The sequence below is a fragment of the Electrona antarctica genome (assembly GCF_951216825.1).
Source record: "Electrona antarctica genome assembly, chromosome: 9".
Lineage (NCBI taxonomy): Eukaryota > Metazoa > Chordata > Actinopteri > Myctophiformes > Myctophidae > Electrona > Electrona antarctica.
In genome coordinates, this window is record NC_136790.1 from 31,674,817 (window position 1) to 31,693,735 (window position 18,919).

The following is an 18,919-nucleotide window of genomic DNA, read 5'->3' on the forward strand; positions in this document are numbered from 1 at the left end:
CATTGTGAGCTTATAGATCGGCTATTTTCATAACGCGGCGGCGACGTGTCACCGTGTGTTTACACTACAGTCAGTGCTGTAGGAGGAGGAGGCGGTTCCACGGCCACGCCACGGAAAGAGACACCATGGCTGTTGACATTACTTTACTGTTCAAAGCCAGTGTCAAAACTGTCAAAACACGAAATAAGGCGATCGGCGTCGGCTTTGATCCCTCCACCAAAGACGACATTCTGAAGCGGAGCAGCAGCAGCAGACCCAAGCATGGATTTTCTCCCAAGGCGAAAGAGGTGGTAAGTTTTGCTGCTATGCCGGGGGGTGGCTACGTGCGAGCTAATGCTGCTGTTGGCGAAATTCATAAGAATTGGTAGTATAGTCGTATTTACTACTTTTGTTCAGACTCGACATATGACGTTGTACCGTCCTTTGTATGTCGTGGTGTTTTCATTTAAAATGGTGAGTGGTGACTATACTAGACTAGTTTTAATGTGAGCATTAGCTCCTAACCCCGGCCAATAAACATGCTATTCACTGTTCATCACAAGTAATATGAATGAAAGGAAATGTGTGTCGTGGTGGGTGCTACTGCTGCATATATTATACACCGTACCGTTATGGCACCCTGCTCTCCTTGATCATACAGGGTGAGGGAGGGAGGGTGCATCAGTCTTATCTTGCTGGAAAGGTGTTATTGTAAGCATGTTGTTTATTTGGTATTATTAGATAAGGCTTTGGTTAACTATATAAAGGTTATCATTATCAATCAACAATCAATATTAAGTTTACTGACAAATTTGCCATGACACACACACACACACACACACACACACACACACACACACACAGTCTCTATGTTTGTGTGTTTTTCATGGCAATTTTGTCAGTATTAAACAGAATTAACATTGATTGAAGCGTTTGAAATGTGTGTTTTGTCGGTCGCAACTTGTTCCTAACGCCAAATCAAATGGGTTCAGATCTGAGCCAAGACTCCTGAGGAGGCACGTCTGAAGGGGTATCCGGACGTAAAAACAAATCCATCCATACTGTTGGAAAGCCTGTTAATTTCACTTTTAAATAGTGCCCCACTTGTTGCTGATAGACAATTGTTTCCTGGATGCACCCCACATACTCAGCCGTACTGCTCATCCAACAAATGCACAATTTGTCTTAAGACTCTTTGTCACATTTAAAGGAAAGCCCATAGTGGATTTGGCCCTTGTCAAAGACTTGTCCTTGGCCCTGCCTTTCTCCTTCTCCTGAAGGGGCTTTTGAGCTCTATTGCCCTGCCATTTATTTTCAATTTGCCATGTATTCTATTTCTGCCCTAGTGTTGTTGCTGTCCCAGTGCTTCTTTATTCAATACCACATACACAGAGTCAGCGTCGTTGGAGCTGGAGGGTTGCTACTGCTCCCACCACTTCCCAGTGTGGCATCTGTCTGAAGAACTAGTGCATAGGTGGCTCAGGTTTCCCCAAAACAGAGCAATAACACTAACACCATGTGTTCTTAACCACATGCAGAGGCTGTTGGAGAACACTGTATGAATGGCTTCTCAGGATCAAGACCAAAACACTAAATGTGTTTGCTGCCGTGGGTTGAGATGTGAATAGTGCTGCTAGATCACAAGGTGGCCAGTGATTAAGACAAAAAACAGCCAATGATTGCAGTTTAGAGTTTACATAACTGATAATGCATCCAACTGCATTTCTGTTCAAAGTCCAAAACAACCACTCAAAATTAAATTGAGAAAATAACCTTAAAATGACATGCTCAAAAGGTTATATGGTAGGGTACATATTTTTCTAACTTTTAAATTATCATAATATGGGGAAGAAACAATGGCAGAGAGATTTATTCAGTAAATACAAAATAAAATAATATTAAGTACATAATTATGAAAACTGCACACAATTACAGAAACAACATGTATCTAAAATGGCAGCGTTGTCCTTTAAGAAATGTATTGTATTGTGGAAAAGGTATACATAGATCATCAGATCATTTAATTATGTATTTATTCTACTGGGTTGTGAGGAAGTGGCAATAGGAACTGCCTTGGCTGCCTCTAGGCGACTGAAATTCCCCAGTGGGATCAATAAAGGTATCTAATATTCCTCAATTTATTGAAGCAATTTTCATTATGGTCATACTGGGTGTAATGCTTGATTTGACCATGATGGTACCAGTTAAGCAGTCCCAGACATAGGCTAATTCGATAAATGGGGATGAAAAACAATTAGCAAGTTATACTTTATTGATCCCCGTGGGGAAATTTGTCCTGCGGTCTGCATTTGACCCATTCTAACTAGCAGTGCACAGAGACCAGTTCTAGCTCTAATGCCAGTGCCTGGGTCAAGAGCATCGAATGGATTATGAGTCTGACCTGGGCCTCCACATGCATATCATAAAAGGAAAATATCTTTCATGTATTTATTTATTTTGTGAGCAGCTATTTCTGTTATGGTGTGCCTTGCGATTCTGATTTGCTGTGGTAAAAACCACTGCTGTATGTCACCCTGATCTTAATAAGCATTTAAACCCTGTATATTTAGGTGTAGGATAATCTGGTATTATTTTTGAAGACTTAAGAAAATCTTAGCCTAACGACATATCCAAAAGAGCTATTTTATACTTTCTACAAAGATCTGCTATTTTTGCTACTTTTGAAAGTGTTTTCGCCAATAATGACGTGCCCAAAATATAAACACCAGGTTGAACTTGAAACAAGTAGTTAGAACTTGTCTAGTAAGGCACAGTATTGGTGATTACTGTATTCACTTCAAGAAATGTACAATTGTAAATGAATATATTTAAGAATAAGTTGAGATTTCTGTTTGAAATAAGGAGCCGAGTGAGACTCAGCTGCATAGCATGTTCACTGCCATGAAGCCAGAGGTCATTGGCCTGACATGAATATCATGTATAGATAATCCAAACGACCTCATGTTAGGAGAGAAGCCAAAACCCAAGCCTTCCGGTCTGCTGTTGGTTGGCTAATATTATCTTCAATGAAGGCTAAACTGTGTTAGCTATCATCAGCTTGAGCCCGCAAAATCATTTCTCCCAGTTTCCTTTTTTTCCCTCACTGATTGTATTTGGAATCATAGTGAGAAACAGAACTGAAGTTCATACGGATTGGAACGTTCACTATTATTGTTGTCAGTTTGAGAACCCTTCAAAGCCACCTTGAAGAACTATTCAACGTTTCCCTAAGGACATCAGAACTTTTAAACCATACCTGATGCCTCCACCCCAAGTCTGCGGCCAACATCGACATGGGCCCAGTCACAGCAGCTGTGCACAACCAGGCTTTTGTTATGTCCTCTGCACCCCTGTTGCATTGATATTAGAAATGGTGGTTTAATAAAAGCAAGGATGCTGATTCAAAGAAACTCAAACCTAGCCTGTGGTGCCTGCCCTCTCCACTCCTCCCCCCTACCGCTGTCTCCCTTGTGCTGTCCATATCATCTCCAACCATCTCGGTGAACCAGCGTTTGGAGAAATTGAAATTGCAACTTTGGAATGTCCTGACTGCTTATAGTTATGTTGTGGTTTTCGCCCACTCTCTCCCCTTCCAACTATCCGTTCTCTCTCTGCACAACTTGAGATAGGCAGCATTTTTTTTGGTGCAAGCCCTCTCCTCGCATGTATGATTCCATAAACATGCTGCAATAACATTTTCTTTCGGCTCTCGAACAATTTCTTGGGGAAAGCCGATCCTCCCAAGAGCCAGTGATTAAAGGTGGAAGATCAAAACAGAGAAAATATTAAATTAGGTCCCCAGTAACAATGTTGACGGCCGGTGCCTAATGCACAACAGATGTGGGTGCCCTTCAAGACATGCATAACTCTTTTCAAGTTCCCACCGACTCTTCACACAAATAGATAAAAAATAAAGAAAGAAACATCAAAGTAAACAAATATAAAGTGGCTTATTTGCGTCTTTTTTCCACAAAAAATGGAGGCTAGCTCAAGGAAATGTAACATTTTTAGAACCAATCAAAGAAAAAAAGCCTTGATTGACTAATAAGAGGGCCAGTGTTTGCAGAGCGGGGCTTGGTCAGGGGAATCTTTTACCTCATAGGGGTCGGTTTGGGGCACTGTGATCTCCATTTCACCGTTCACCTCCTTTCTCTCCACAGCATGCTGCCCTTCTCGTGTTTAAATAGAGGAGGTCGCCTCAAAATTGTTAAATTGTGTGTAGAAAATAGCGCTTGGCTCCCCACTGTGCCTTCAGCACTGGTATTCCTAAATTGGCTCCTTCTCACAGAGTTTTCTTTGAAACCCTGAAAAGTGTGGCGATCGGCCAGCACACTTAAGTATGCGCTGTTAGGACGTTTTCTACCATATACAGCACGTTTCAAATGGAAACGATAATCCTGTGTACTCTCAAAAATGTAGTTTGTATTTGAAAGGTTTGCTTCATTTGGAAAATTGTTAAAAACAGTTTTTACCCTAGAACACTAAACATATTTTTTGTTACACCATCACTAAACACGGGTATATTTTGCCCTATGTAAAATATTCCATAAATATGTATCATCCAAATATATTTGAGTTGATCGGAGGAAAATGTTTATGTGGATTAGCCTAATTCACATAGGCGTGCACAATGTCAAATGTATTAAAACCTCCCAAAATGCTGTAAATTAACTGCTTTGAAGTAAGATGGTACTGTACATTTTGTATTGAGTTGAAGCCTACACTGTAAATTCATAGATACCTTTAAAAAGTTGGTGGTAAATGGAAAGCGCAAATCTTTTAACAAGTCATGACAGCAACCAGAAGCAATACGGCAGTATAGGCTAATTTAAGAGAAATCATTCATGTCAGCCAAGTCTGACCTCATGTTATCTAGCTAGCTGTTACTCTTCTGTAATTCTTTTATTTCCTTATCTCCAATATGCTTGCTTGGCTTACCTGGTAAAAAACAGCCCAAGTTAAATGTATTCTTTATATGTTAGACGAAGAGGTAACATGATACTACTTTAGTATATTGAATAAAAGAAAAAAGTTAAAGCTTATGGTGCTATAATACTTGAAAGGATTGTAGACTGATTCTAGCTGAATCTTAAAATATAAAACAGTCACAGTGTATAACTGTTGTGAATAATATCTCTAAACTTTACTTTTGAAAGGTCAAATGTGCAATAGCCTTTCCATCACAAAGATGCACAAAAAGACTCCTTTGTTGGCCTATAACCTAAATCACAAACTGCAACTGTGCATAGTTCCAAGCATTGAGAATGTCATCCTCGCATAAGCAGAACCATTTAGGCCGTGACTATCCAGAGGGTACTTTTACCATCGGGTTGCTATTTTCAGGGATTATCCTGGACTGAATGTGCTGCTAAACGCTCTCTTTACCAGTTGACCTAATCTCTGGACTGTTTTCCCACAAAGCCCTGGCAAATTGAATTTTGAAGCATCTGCAACCAGGACCGATTTCCCTTGCAATAAAACAGGAACAGTGCATGTATCATTAAAATGAAAACTAATAGAAGGAAGAATAAGTCCTTAAACACAGGTCAGTGGATATATGTCACTTTTTGAATAAGGAGATGAACACCAGATACTTTGCAGACTAAACAGTTTAACTGGAACAAAAATAGAGCTCGGGTTCATAGACGCGCAAGACTAAATCATAATAATGTGTGGATCAAAAAGTAAATTACTGTGAGGTTGTGGTTGTGTTGATGTATTGTGTGAGGCTTGATTAGGTCTAGATTATCAGTAAAAAATTACAAATAAAATCTAGTCACTCTGCAGATTATCAAACATGGTGAAATTTTCAAATTAACTCTGACTCAGAAATACAGCAACTTTAAATTAATGTTTGGAGTCTAGAATGGATATGTTATATTCTGAGGTGGGAGTAACTATACATTGCATATTGTCACCTTGGCTTGTAAATAAGGAAAACCAGATATTGGAATTGTTTAAATCCTCAAAAGAAAACCACTATGATGTTCTGGTCTGTTAGTGGAAATTCAACATACAATCTAGATTAAAGGAATTGGTTAAGACAATTGTTTAAAGAAATAAAGTCCTGGCTTCAAAGTCAAATGGCTTTAGAGCTTGCTTGTCAACGAGGTACAGAGTACAGACTCCCAAGTCTTGTTTCCCCTGCTTTCAATGAGGCTTGAGTGTTACAATATTGTTAGCATCCATGAGTCCAACAGCTGAGAGGTCTTTGTTGTCCAGGCAAACTCATTGCTTCTGGTTGCTACGTCTGTGTCTCAAATGATGTGGCTTTGTTCAAACCAGAAGAAACCCCAAAAAACAATCAACATGTTGTTTTAAATCAGTGATGTGAAGAGCTTGCATGCACGATGCATTTGGTTTCTGGCTTTTTTTTCTTCCTTTCTCTGAGCTGTTTCGGAGCCTTGGTCTCCAGTTCATTCTGTCAAATATAAAAGTTGAGAATCATGTGACAATTGTCCTGCTCTGGTCTGGACAAATGTCCTGTAGGCTACAGAATGTATACACCCCATAATCACTATAATAGTTAAGGATTACTTGTTTAAAACTCGTTAACAAACGAGTCACTGTTTAGTAATCATTGTCCAGTACACATCAAAAGCCTTTTTATATTCCCAGATGCTAATCTAGGTGCTGTCATTTGTTTATTGTGACAACTACACTAAATGCACTTAAAACTGTCACAATCTTTAAAGACGGGCATAAACATGGTGATTGGTGATAACATCAACAGGCACCATAGATCTCTTTTGTTAAGCAACATTTTGTTATCAGGCCATACATGTAAAAGCAAATTGGGATGGCCTTTGGGCAGAGTGTGTCGAGTCCCTAAACCTGAACAGCGGCTGCCGGCTGGGCGGTCGTTATCAAATTCTGGTTACATGTATTTTAGCTAAACAATGAGCCGTCCAAGCTCCTAAGAAATCTGCAAACTATGCCATTTCTCTTTTCTGCCTTGTAATAATCCATCTGATGGTTTGTTTGGACTCCACCAGGGTAGGAGGGACGCTGGAGGGAAGGAGAAAGTGAGGAGGTGAAGTGGGGGTCCTTGATGTTGATGAGATTAGATGTAGCCCGGCAGACTGTCTCCTTCTGCCTTCACTGCAAGCTCTCACACACGTACACAGTTACATATTTGTGTGTGCGTGTGTGTGCACGCATGCATGCACATATATATGCAGTATGCACACACACACACACACACACACACACACACACACACACACACACACACACACACACACAGAGGGTGAGTCACAAGCACAGGGCCACCCCCTTCTTCATTGTTGAGGAATTACTCGCTCTTTAGGGTCTTAAGTTACAAGAGCAATTGATCCCTCTGACCCCCTGCAAACCCTTGAGGTTGCGCTCGCAATCTGAGCTCCAATGTATACACATAGGAGACAGCTCAACCCCCAAAGCAGCACTTTCACATGTTGTTCCGTCTCTGCTCGTTTGGATTCTCATTCAACACTTTTCATTACTGTGGACTTAGCACTGCCTGCTGGTCAGACAGGTGTAGCACACAAACACCTACAGTATACATGTCTGTTGAGAGTGTATTTTATGAGCTTATACAAGGCTTGTGGTCTACCGCTACATTCAGGTATTAAATATAGATTGCAGTAAAGATGATTGAAAAATGACAAATATGACTTTCTCCCATGAGGTTAGTTTTTCTTTCCATTTTAAGGTTCATAACTTTACAAGTTGATTCATGGGATTGGTTATACTTGAGGGTGGTGGGCTGAAGATTGTGTCTTTATTATTCCAGTATATGACTTAGAATAGCTGTTGCTAATTCTTCAGAAGCAAAAAGCTTGGAATTTGGAAGAAGTAACATATTAAAACGCACACTGCAAGAACAAACTTAGCACAAGGCTTTAAGGACCATGTTTGCTTTATGTAGAGACAGGAAACTTATTCTCATATCTCATATGACGAAAAAGAAAAGAACATTTTAAAATGTAAGCATGCGTACGTTCACTAATGCAATTAAATGGTAAGCTGTGTTGTTTTCACCCCATGAAGCAATGGTGGATTTGGACATGCCCCAAAATACCTGTACGTCTCAAAGAATAGAGGGAAGGACATGCAACACGGGTATGAATGAAACCTGTCAGCTACCAGGCAGCAATACTGGTAGATCTGTGACAATTGAAAAATTTGGCAGATGTAACAAAGCCAATGTTCCCTTAACTTGTTTCAGTGACCAACATCATGAAATATAGTGTCCATTACAGGACCTTCTGGAGCCCACTTGAGTTTCTGTCCAGTGAAATGTCACAACTTCTTTCTTTTAACGGTGAGAAAAGTTTCTGTCTCCTGATCCCTCTACAAGTGCTCTCAACAACAATTAACTTGTGACCTCTGATAATTGTATTTTTACAAAGTCCCAGCTTGCTTCAACAGCCTGACTTAACATATGCCCCAAAGCCGTGCCATATATCATTTGATTGCTTTCTAAGCAATGAAGAGGAGGGCTACATTTCTAGCAAATTGCTTGTCTCTGTTTATCTTGACACCTTATTTGAGCAATAAAAAGCCTGTCACCTTTCAAACGTCATCTTTAATAAAACTTTTTTTTTCTCAGGCCTCCGCTATACTCTCAGAATTCTTAGACACAATTAGAGGGCTAGGTCCAGGTTACTCCTTACAACCGAGGCAATTTGATAATTAGGGTTGTTAGACTCAGAAGACTGAAGGTTGAAGACGGCGTCGTTATGCTATCAAAATAGTCTCCCACGTTCAGGGGTCCGTGTCACAGTCACATCCATTGTGGCATTCTTTCAATCCCTTCCCTGTCTGAACTCTGTCTTCCAGCAGCTCCAACAGACTCTACAGTGTGCGTTTTCATGCACACTTCTGCCCTGCCAGCAGCCCTCTGTGGACAGGGAAGCAATTTGGCCTTTTTTTCAGTGTTTGACCGAATTACAGGAGCAAATATTGGATTGATTGAACGTAGTTTCCTCTCTGGTTTACACACACACACACACCGCCCTGTGATAAATGGTAACGGATCATGCATTTCAGGCTTATTAGAGATTGCTCTGTCAGAGCTCTGTGTGGAGTAGCTCATAGTTTTATTTACTCAATCTGTTTGACGAGGAAATTGCCGGTTTGATTTCGGTATGTCCTGTAGTAAATTAATTGTCAAAGGTAAACATTCAGAATGCACCAAGATAGATGGACATGGCTGCCTGACACAGTCAATAAATGCAAAATCATACATTTAAGCCTTATTCATACCTCGCCTTATGATGGTGTCCCTTGCCAAAATAACTAAATAAGTGGCATGATGCGTTTTAGGTGAAGGTAGCTGGGACAAACCCGTGTGTGTGTGTGTGTGTGTGTGTGTGTGTGTGTGTGTGTGTGTGTGTGTGTGTGTGTGTGTGTGTGTGTGTGTGTGTGTGTGTGTGTGTGTGTGTGTGTGTGTGTGTGTGTGTGTGTGTGTGTGTGTGTGTGTGTGTGTGTGTGTGTGTGTGTGTGTGTGTGTGTGTGTGTGTGTGTGCATACTGCATATATATGTGCATGCATGCGTGCACACACACGTGTGTGTGTGTGTGTGTGTTTTTTAAGCCATGTTCTACTGAAGCAGAACCAGAGACACGACATTCTAAAAATAGCACGCGGCACAGTGCACACTCATTAATATGAAAGAAAATGTTCATGTGTTGCTTCTTCTCTCTTCATCCTGGCAGATCACAAACATCACTAAACTGAAAGACTTCCTGCTGCAGCATAGGAAAGACTATGTGAACGCCGGAAGGTAAGCCTCTCCTCCAATCGCCTGACTGAAACATTCTGCTTACGGTAACCATTTAAATCCTATATACTGTTGTTGTATATCAAACAGCAAAGGTAGCGAATCTACAAGCTAGCCTACAATGCATCACAGATGAGTTGTAAGCTTCAGATAATTGTAACACCACAGGTTTACAGACACAAAAAAATTGGGTATACGCTTGCAGCTCTGCTATTTTCACCGAATGTTCACTGAATGTCCGACTGTTTTCGCCAAACTTTCATCCATTTTTGCCGAATATTTGCCTATTATGACATGCCCAGAATAGGGATTCTAGGGTTGATGTGGGTAAAATGGATGTGACGATGTGAAAGTGCTAGGCTACAGGGCAGGGCGTTGGTGGCTTCTGATAAATGGTCTGGTTGTGAGGTGGTCAGGAGGAGGACTAAGGGCAGACCTGTGACTACAGGGTTATATCGTAGACTCCTCAGGGTTTATCTAGGATAATTGAGGTATGTGTGTGTGTTCTTGTGTCAGTGTTGTGGGGGCTGGCTGCTGGCACAAGGTCAACAGCGAGTAGGGTGGTCTGAAGCAGCAGGCTCCAGTCTAATTGTCTGGAATAATTGAGCTGCAACCAAGTGAAGAGCAAATCATGCCTGAGACTAATCCTGGCCTTCCTCTCTTCAAGGCCCCTCTGTGTGTGGGTGTGTATATGGGTGTGGGTAGTAGTGGCATGTTTTGTTAAGAGTGTTGATAAAACAGAATAGATTAAGTAAACACTCCACGTGAAAATGGGCGTTGTGGGTTGTTCTCTACGGGTAAGCAAAGGAGTCAAGCCACTCTCAGACGTACTCATTTAAATGTCGACTCCTTTTATTTCATCATCTCCATTAGACATAAACTCCAAATCTTTTGACATGATCCACTCTATCCAACTCTGTTTAACAGAAGAAAAGCTACCTAGAATGTGTACCAAGTTTTGTCACTTGCTTTGAACCAGTGGGTAACCTTTGCAAAAGCCAACACAGTGCTGATAACAAGTTAGGCTACAGCGGGAAATCATTTGGTAAAATTCAATGGGGACATTTGTTTGCCATAAATCACATTTCATCATCGCCTTGTAGGTTTTTATTGCTAGCTTTTTTTTTTATTGTTTAATTTCAATGCATTTATTGGATGAATAAGAGCATTGTGGTAGCTCTTTAAATGAATGGAATATAGCGTTGCCAGTGTTACATAGGATAGACCAGGACACCACTGAATATGTTGTAGTTTTGTGAGTCATCAAAGAGCCTAAAGTTAGCAGGCAAACGCATGTAAACCCGGTCCCCCTCCTTCAACTCTACGATGATTCCACTAGATAAGTATACAAGCCTTCCATCGTTATTGGATCTCCAGTTGTTAATGAGTAACTGCTCATTTTTATACATGAGGACCTGCATACCCTCAGATATCCTGTAGTGAGCCGCGGTAAATGTGAACCGATAGACTCCTCCCACAGGCGCTTTGAAGATGCCTGTAAAGTGATCGTAGGCGTTGCCGATGTTAGTGTGGACCTTCTTGTAGACCAGAATGGTTGCAACATTAAATGGTCCAACTTGTCCATCATTACTCAACCCAGCAGAGAAGACCACCTTTGGTTTGTTCATCAGTCCCTGAACTTCTCCCTCAGCCGCAGTCAGCCTGGTTTCTATGGTGGACAGCCGGGTACGGTGGGCTTCACTTTCTTGCTTCAGGTCTTGGATCTGGCCTTCACTGGTGCCGAGTCTGGACTCATGGTCTTGGATCTGGCCTTCACTGGTACAGAGTCTGGACTCATGGTCTTGGATCTGGCCTTCACTGGTGCCGAGTCTGGTCTGGAGCTGTTTGACTTGGGTATCGGAAGCGGTCAGTTTGGCAGCCATGACTGCCACCGACATCCTCAGCTTCTTGGACTCGTCCTCGCTGGCTGTCAGTCTTTCCTCGCTGGCTGCCAGCCTGGACTCCATGTTCCTCGTCTTCTCCTGCTGTACCACCACCATGTCTCGTAGTTCTTTCAGCTCATCCCAAAGGTCAGGTTGTAAGAGGGTACCTGCTTCAGCACGGCTCGGTCTCTCTCCGACCACAACATTCTGTCCCTGAGGCTGAGCCACGACGGCCCCGAACAGACAGAACGGTAACACAAGCAAAGCCTCACAACCCTTCATCGTTCCGCCGAGTCACTATAGTGCTATACCCCACAGACGCCTTTTATCCTCTCCGTCCTGCCTGCAGGGACATTGGACACGTCATCGTGTCCACAGTGGAAAGTTAGGACGCTGCATAAAGTCAAAGGAGCGTCTGAGAACTCCGACATGTGCTTTGATAAGAGCTGGATGGTGGCAACGTGGAATGTCCTGACTGACCTGCGACAGTGTGAATACGTTTGATGTGATCAGCTGTTGTGTTTTAAAAACATGTAGCGAGGTTATTTTTTCTGGTGTGATACAGACAGAGTGAATTCATATCATCTTCTCTGTCTCTCTATTATTATAAATGCAATGCAACGAAATACAATGTAAACCTGAATGCTGCATTGCTCCATTTCATGGTTCCTTGTGTTACACTCAGAGTAACAGACCTGTAAGGGTTATTTTGGTTCCATGTACACACATACAGACCTGTACTAGTTACTTTATAGATTTGTATTATTTTGGCCATTTGAAAATAGCCGATCTACAAGCTCACAATGTGTTGCGATGCGACACATTGTGAGCTTGTAGCTTTGCAATTTTCAAAATATTTGTTATACATGTAAAAAAAGGGACATTCTGTACTGTACAATGAGTACTTTTACTTTTGGTACTTTAAGCACATTTTGATTGCCAATACTTCTGTACTTTTTCTTTTTTTTGTTACTTTATTGAGTCAATCACATGTACAATTCTTTGTAGCAAATACATTTTCTTTTCACATTTGTTTCTACATGTTTCATGTCACTGTTGTTAGCTGACTTTGACCCATGCATCCCACTTTTTATGGAAGTCACCAGATGTTAAAACACTGTTATTATAAATGTGTTCACAGTCTCATCTCATCAGACCTTACTCATATGACGGACAACGAACGAGACCAGATTGACCAAGACGCTCAGATCTTCATGAGGACCTGCTCTGAAGCTATCAAACAGCTACGCGCTGAAGGTACTGTGCAGTATGTGTGCTTTACTATAGCTATGTTCAGATATGGACAGTGGTGTTTGGATCGCTACATGGGACACCACGGCGTTCCACTAGTCATTTTCCACACACACACGGGTACAGGATGTGCACGCTAGAACGTGTGTCCCCCTCAATGAATAGGAACCCCAAATGGCTACTGTGAAATAACAGGTTTACAAGTGAGTGTGCAAATGCATCCTCAAACCTCGCATACATGATAAAGCAACACAGCATTTGTGCTTCAGTAGGGCTGCTGCCAGTAGTATCCTATCTGCACGCAAGAATCGAAGCACCATCGAAGCAGAGAGAGTAATACTCGTTCAAAGAAAACCTTTCATTTCAGCTCCTAGTTCAAGGCATTCCTTTAGAAGATTTACAAAGACTAAAACTAAGCTAAAAACTAGTCATTTCCTATACAGTTTTTGGTACTGTAGGTACCGTTCTCATTCTTGGCGGAATAGTCAAGTACAGTGCTTGCTACCCACCAGATATGACTGTACTCACTGTAGCGTGCAAGCCTAGGCATTTGGTGAATGCTGGAATTATCAACATGGCATCCATCCATCTGCAGGCTGGCGGACGGCTGTAAAATAAATCCGTTAATCCCAAAAAGTAATCAATAGAATAATCGCTAAGAAAATATTGTTTTAAACATTATTGCGAAAACATTAACATGTCAGTTTTGACATTGGGCAGTGGGTTTGGGCAAAGAGTTTTATAGTTTGAGTCCTGTAAGTGAATATTATTGTTGTCGGGCAGAAACCTCATCTCCATATTTAAACTTTTTGTGTTTTTCGTAAATTAACGCCCTACTTGATCATACTACAGCATCACACAAAAACATCAAAAGTAGCAGATCTCCAATTTCGAAATGTGGTGCGAACTGCGAAGCAACACGCTTGGATATTGTAGATCTGCTGCTTTTGCCGTTTTTGAATTTTAATCCCGAAAAGTAACAGTTTCGGACATATAAGGTTTCCACCTGACTGAGATGATATATACCTGTGACTGTGGTGTTTCCAGCTGAGAAGCAGGTATTGGCAGCCCAGGTGAAGGAGCACAGAGGAGCAGTCTTGGACCTTGTGGAGATGTATCTGAGAGGTGGGTTCCTGTCACTTGTCACACTAAAACACACTGCCCAAACTGTCATTCTCTATGGACTGTTATATTCTGTTCGTTGTGATGTAGGTCTGGAATATATGAATATGAGCCTACTGGGATGGAGAAATTGGTTTTCTCATGGGCTGCATAACCTCATTCAACATTTTTTCGTGGTATCATTTAACTAGTTAGTCAAAGTTAGTCCTATGAAAAACTCTGCCAGTAGTTTGTCGAAATGCAATCTACTTCCTGGTGTAAATGATGTCTGTTTTCCCCAGGTTTTAATAAATGCTCCTCTTGATTGGTTGACAACTTGACAGTGTGCATACTTAACACGTTGACGGCTTTAGATTAAAAGGTGACATATACCGAGACTGCCGAGATTGTTTAATTACCTTTGGAGCATACGCCATAAGTATTTGCGCCTTTGATCCATGAAAATCCCCCTGAAAATAGTTCCATGGCTTGTTGTCGAACCGAAAAATATTCCACCGTCACGATGCGAGACAACAACAAGCAGTGATGGCTGCTGGAGTCCAGTTGAAACTACCGTTCACTTGTATTGAACACATTTTCCCAGAAGAAAAGGAAAACCGTGGTATCCATGGCTCCATGGCCTATTGTATATTGAAGTGAGGGTCCCTGAAATGAAAACGGTTGAGAATCATTGGTCTAACAGATGGCCTTTGAATCCTTTGAATTTGCCTCTGTGGGGCACCCCGCCCAATTCCCCATGTCAGATCAACATATGGAATGAATTCTGTACTGGCCATATATGGAGCGTGTCTTGACCATATGGGGGCGTGACCAACCAAACAACTGACGGAAATGCACAATTTCATAGTAAATGCGACCTGTGGTCGCAATTAGAAATCACTATGTTTTCCTGAGATTAACCACATGAACCATAGGGTCCCTATTCTGGTCATGTCATTGGCGAACACTCAGCGAAAATAGCAGATCTACAAGATCTAGAAGACACTTTATGAGCTTATAGTAATTTGGCTATTTTCAATGAAGAGATTCAGTGTAGAGGGGACAAAAGGTAGCAGCCAATTATATATACCTGGGGTCAACCAACCAAGTATAGAGTTTAATTGATTAAATAACTGCAATCACCTTTAATATTGACATGTATCTCTGTTGTTTTTAAGGAGTATGTAAGCTGTACTCTGAGCAGAGAGCGATAAGGGTCAAGAGAGTGGTGGACAAGAAGAGACTGTGAGTATTCACATTGCCCAGCCAGTCACTACTCACTACACACTGAATAAACCTAGTAGCTCATTTATTTGTGCATGCAAATCTTTGTCTTATTAAAGCCTAAACCACACCAAAGGTTCGGATGCAACTCATTGCAACTCAATGAGTTGCATTGGTGTGGTATACCTTAAAACATTTTGTCCCAACCTGACCCTTTGGTGTGGTTTGGGCTTAGAAGTAATTTTGTGAATGCACATTTCATTTACACTAACAAATGGTTGTGTGGTTTTAGGTCAAGACTACAAACGGAGCACCACAGTAAGACAGAGAAGAGTCCCCAGGTGGAGAACACAGAGGAGAAGGGAGGAAAGGAGGACAACTCTGGTATGCTAGCTGCTATATTGTATATAGTTATCTATCTTCATTTCCATTTGTGTTTTTATGTATAGTTTTGAGAACTTTATGACTCACATTTTATTTTTAACATTTGGGTATTCGTTATAATACACCTACCTACATATTAATCGTATGTGCAAACATAAATGACCAACAAAATAATTCAGATTGTCCGTTACGGTTTTTCAGGTCCTACAAAAGTCGTATGCTTAATTTAAACCTGGTCACGCGCCGGTGTCCTGTGCCAAAAATAGACAGACAGGTCACATCGCTTTGCCATGCGACGCGCTGTGAGCTTGAAGTATAAATCAGGCTTTTTGGGTTCCCTCAAATGAGTGAACACCTGAGAATGAGTGAACACCTGAGAATGAGTGAATGAGTGAACACCTGAGAATGAGTGAATGAGTGAACACCTGAGAATGAGTGAAAACAAAATCTTCAGTGTTAGTTTAAAATGTAAAAACCTTTTCTAGGTCAACACTATGTTTTTGTCTATTTCCTCTTCCTGTAGAGAGGGGAGTGTCTGAGGTCCTGGACAACAATGTCAACCTGTGGGAGGAGGGCAAGGTGGAGGATGAGCTCTCTCCTGAGGAGATCCAGATGGTGTGGGATGATATAATCATTTATCATAAATACAAGATACACAATTGTTAATGGTCCTGATAAATCTGTTATGCAGTGTGTGGATCCACATTGCAGGTTGTCACATGTACAGAATTTACTTGCACAGTACAAACCCCTGGGGACAAAATGAAATGTAATTTATATGCACTGAAATTCCAGACAGTTATTTTACAGGCATTTGAAAATGTTCGATTAGCCCTAGATAAATCTAATGTTAATTTCGTTAATCGCTACAGTGGAGTCTGTAGCAATTAACAGTCCAGAGTAGGGGGTTGAGATAATTGCTGAAGTATTATTGCAGTATGGCAGTTGAGTACATTTGAATATTAATACAGTATAGAACTCTGTAAATATCTCATTGCATAACTGTTAATCGCTCATTAATTGCTCATCACTTTATTCCTTTCTAGTTTGAACAGGAGAACCAGAGGTTGGTGAGTGAGATGAGCAGTCTGGTGGATGAAGTTAGGTGAGAATCTGTCGGCACAGAAATATTACTCAACCTTTTCTTGGCAGTATGAGTAACCAGTTGTTAACCCATTTACCATTGTCATTCTGTACTGTAGATGTCATATTCCTTCCATGACCTTTTCATCCCTCCACGTTCCTGTAGGCACATCGAGGGTAAGGTTGTAGAGATCTCCCGACTCCAGGAGATCTTTGCTGAGAAGGTCCTTCAACAAGTGAGTTGAGTCCCTCACACCTACCATGTTTGGTTCTGATTCTCTAAATCTGCATAGCAAAATGTGGCTAGGGATGGGATGGGACGTTTAATGATAGAAAAAACAAAAGATTAAAAAGGAGTCACTTTCCATTTAAGACTAAATAACAGGAAATTATTAAAATGTATATATTATAACACATGTGTTACACACTCGTGCTCATGCTGTTTTTCAAAGTGACCGTCGGCAGACACACACACACACACACACACACACACTGACACACAGTCAGTGACAGACCTTATTCTTCAGCTAACCTCCTACACCTACAGAGCCATGCCCAGTAACACATCCAAAGTGTTTACACATCTTCTCCCTCGACAGGAAACGGAGATCGATAGCATTCACCAGCTGGTTGTGGGTGCTACAGAGAACGTCAAAGAAGGCAACGAAGATATACGAGAGGTATTTACTGCTTAGCCAACACTATTCTATCCAATTCCATGCCTTAATTTTCTATCCAGTCCCATGTCGGATAGTTAACTTGTCCACTATTGTTCTGGTATTATTATTTAGTTTAAGTTGAGTGTTTTTCATGAATCTCATTATGTCTCAAGGCCATCAAAAACAACGCCGGCTTCCGTGTGTGGATCCTCTTCTTCCTGGTCATGTGCTCGTTCTCTCTTCTTTTCCTGGACTGGTACGACAGCTAACCTTGTCACAGCTTCAAACCACAGAATGTCCCCTCATTGGTTTGCATCCAGAAGTAATGAACTCACTAAGACTAGATGTTGTTGTAGCTGACTAGCTGTACACAATGGACTAGGAGGAAAGGATATCCCCAGGGGCCAAGGGGTCATTCTATCTAATGAATTTGGAGTGAAAAGTAATCCCAGTCTAGTGCTTTCCAGCGTCATTGTGAACAATGGCACCCATCATCCACAGGAGGGCAGTGTGGAACACTCCATGTACATCAAAGCATGCTATTGGCCTAAATAAGTGCTTTTTCTATGTCAGTGGACAGTTGGTGTATTTCTATCACTAAAATGACTGCCAACAGATTAACAGGCAACAGCTTTCCTTCTCTGGCTCTTAAAAGTAATTCCCTTGACTCTTTGTTGTTGACTTAAATCCACTAAACAAGTATACTGTGTATACTTGCATTGCACTGACAACTGGTACTTAGTGTTATTTGTTTATTTAATCTCTTTCAACCTGGCATCCCTATTTTGGTCATTGTACTTTAGGTGAACATGTTAAAAATGTAAAGAGAAATCTACAAGCTCATAGCGGATAGGATAACATCACATTGTGAGCATGTAGATCTGCTATTTTGAAGAGGCGCTAGCCCCTTCTATAAACAGCTTTTGTCCCCACACGTCTCAAGATTTGCCATTGACCACGGTAAGAGAATTCCGGTCAAATGTCCGCTAAATTTTGTCCCCGCCCGTCTCAAGTTTTGCCATTGACGGTGAACGGAGAAATGGCGTCAGATGTCCGAAAATGTACGTCCTATGTAAACGACCAAATCAGCTAACCAATCACAGGCAACATGCACTTCTGATTGGCCAGAATTAACCAATCACTAACCAATTCTGATTGGCCAGTATGGGATGACACATGATGATGTACGATGACAAGAGCGCCCCTCATTTCACACGGGTGTGATTTGTTTTTTACAATTCATCAAATGACTAAGCATATAGGACTTAAGTGGGTTAAGTGCATGATAGACATGTGTCCTGCAATCACTATGTCAGATTAGACTTCCAGTCACAGAGAAAGACTTTGTTTCCAGGCAGCCCTACTGTAAAGACTTGCACTTTTTACTCAAATAATAAAGCCAAGTAATGCTCTTAGTGAAATTTCGCCTTTTTTTTCTTCATTCTGTCTTTGAAACTCACAGGATATTACTTGATAACAGTTCCTGTATTTTTACTTAAAGTCTCAATATATCAATATATTATATAGTCAATATATCCAGATAATAAGATGGTTGCCTTGAGTTATCTGTAAGCCAGGGTGTGAAAACT

At 41.2% G+C, this 18,919-nt stretch overlaps 1 protein-coding gene across 1 annotated transcript; it reads left to right on the forward strand.

Moving 5' to 3' along the window:
* The first annotated feature begins 53 nt into the window (after positions 1-53).
* On the forward strand, positions 54-18,751 carry stx18 (syntaxin 18). Its single transcript, XM_079510460.1, has 11 exons — positions 54-290; positions 9,681-9,748; positions 12,770-12,885; positions 13,927-14,004; positions 15,159-15,225; positions 15,497-15,588; positions 16,112-16,203; positions 16,635-16,693; positions 16,838-16,907; positions 17,271-17,351; positions 17,504-18,751. The coding sequence occupies exons 1-11, from the start codon at positions 126-128 to the stop codon at positions 17,597-17,599; spliced, it is 984 nt and encodes a 327-aa protein (XP_079366586.1). The 5' UTR covers positions 54-125; the 3' UTR covers positions 17,600-18,751.
* The last annotated feature ends 168 nt before the right edge of the window (positions 18,752-18,919 follow it).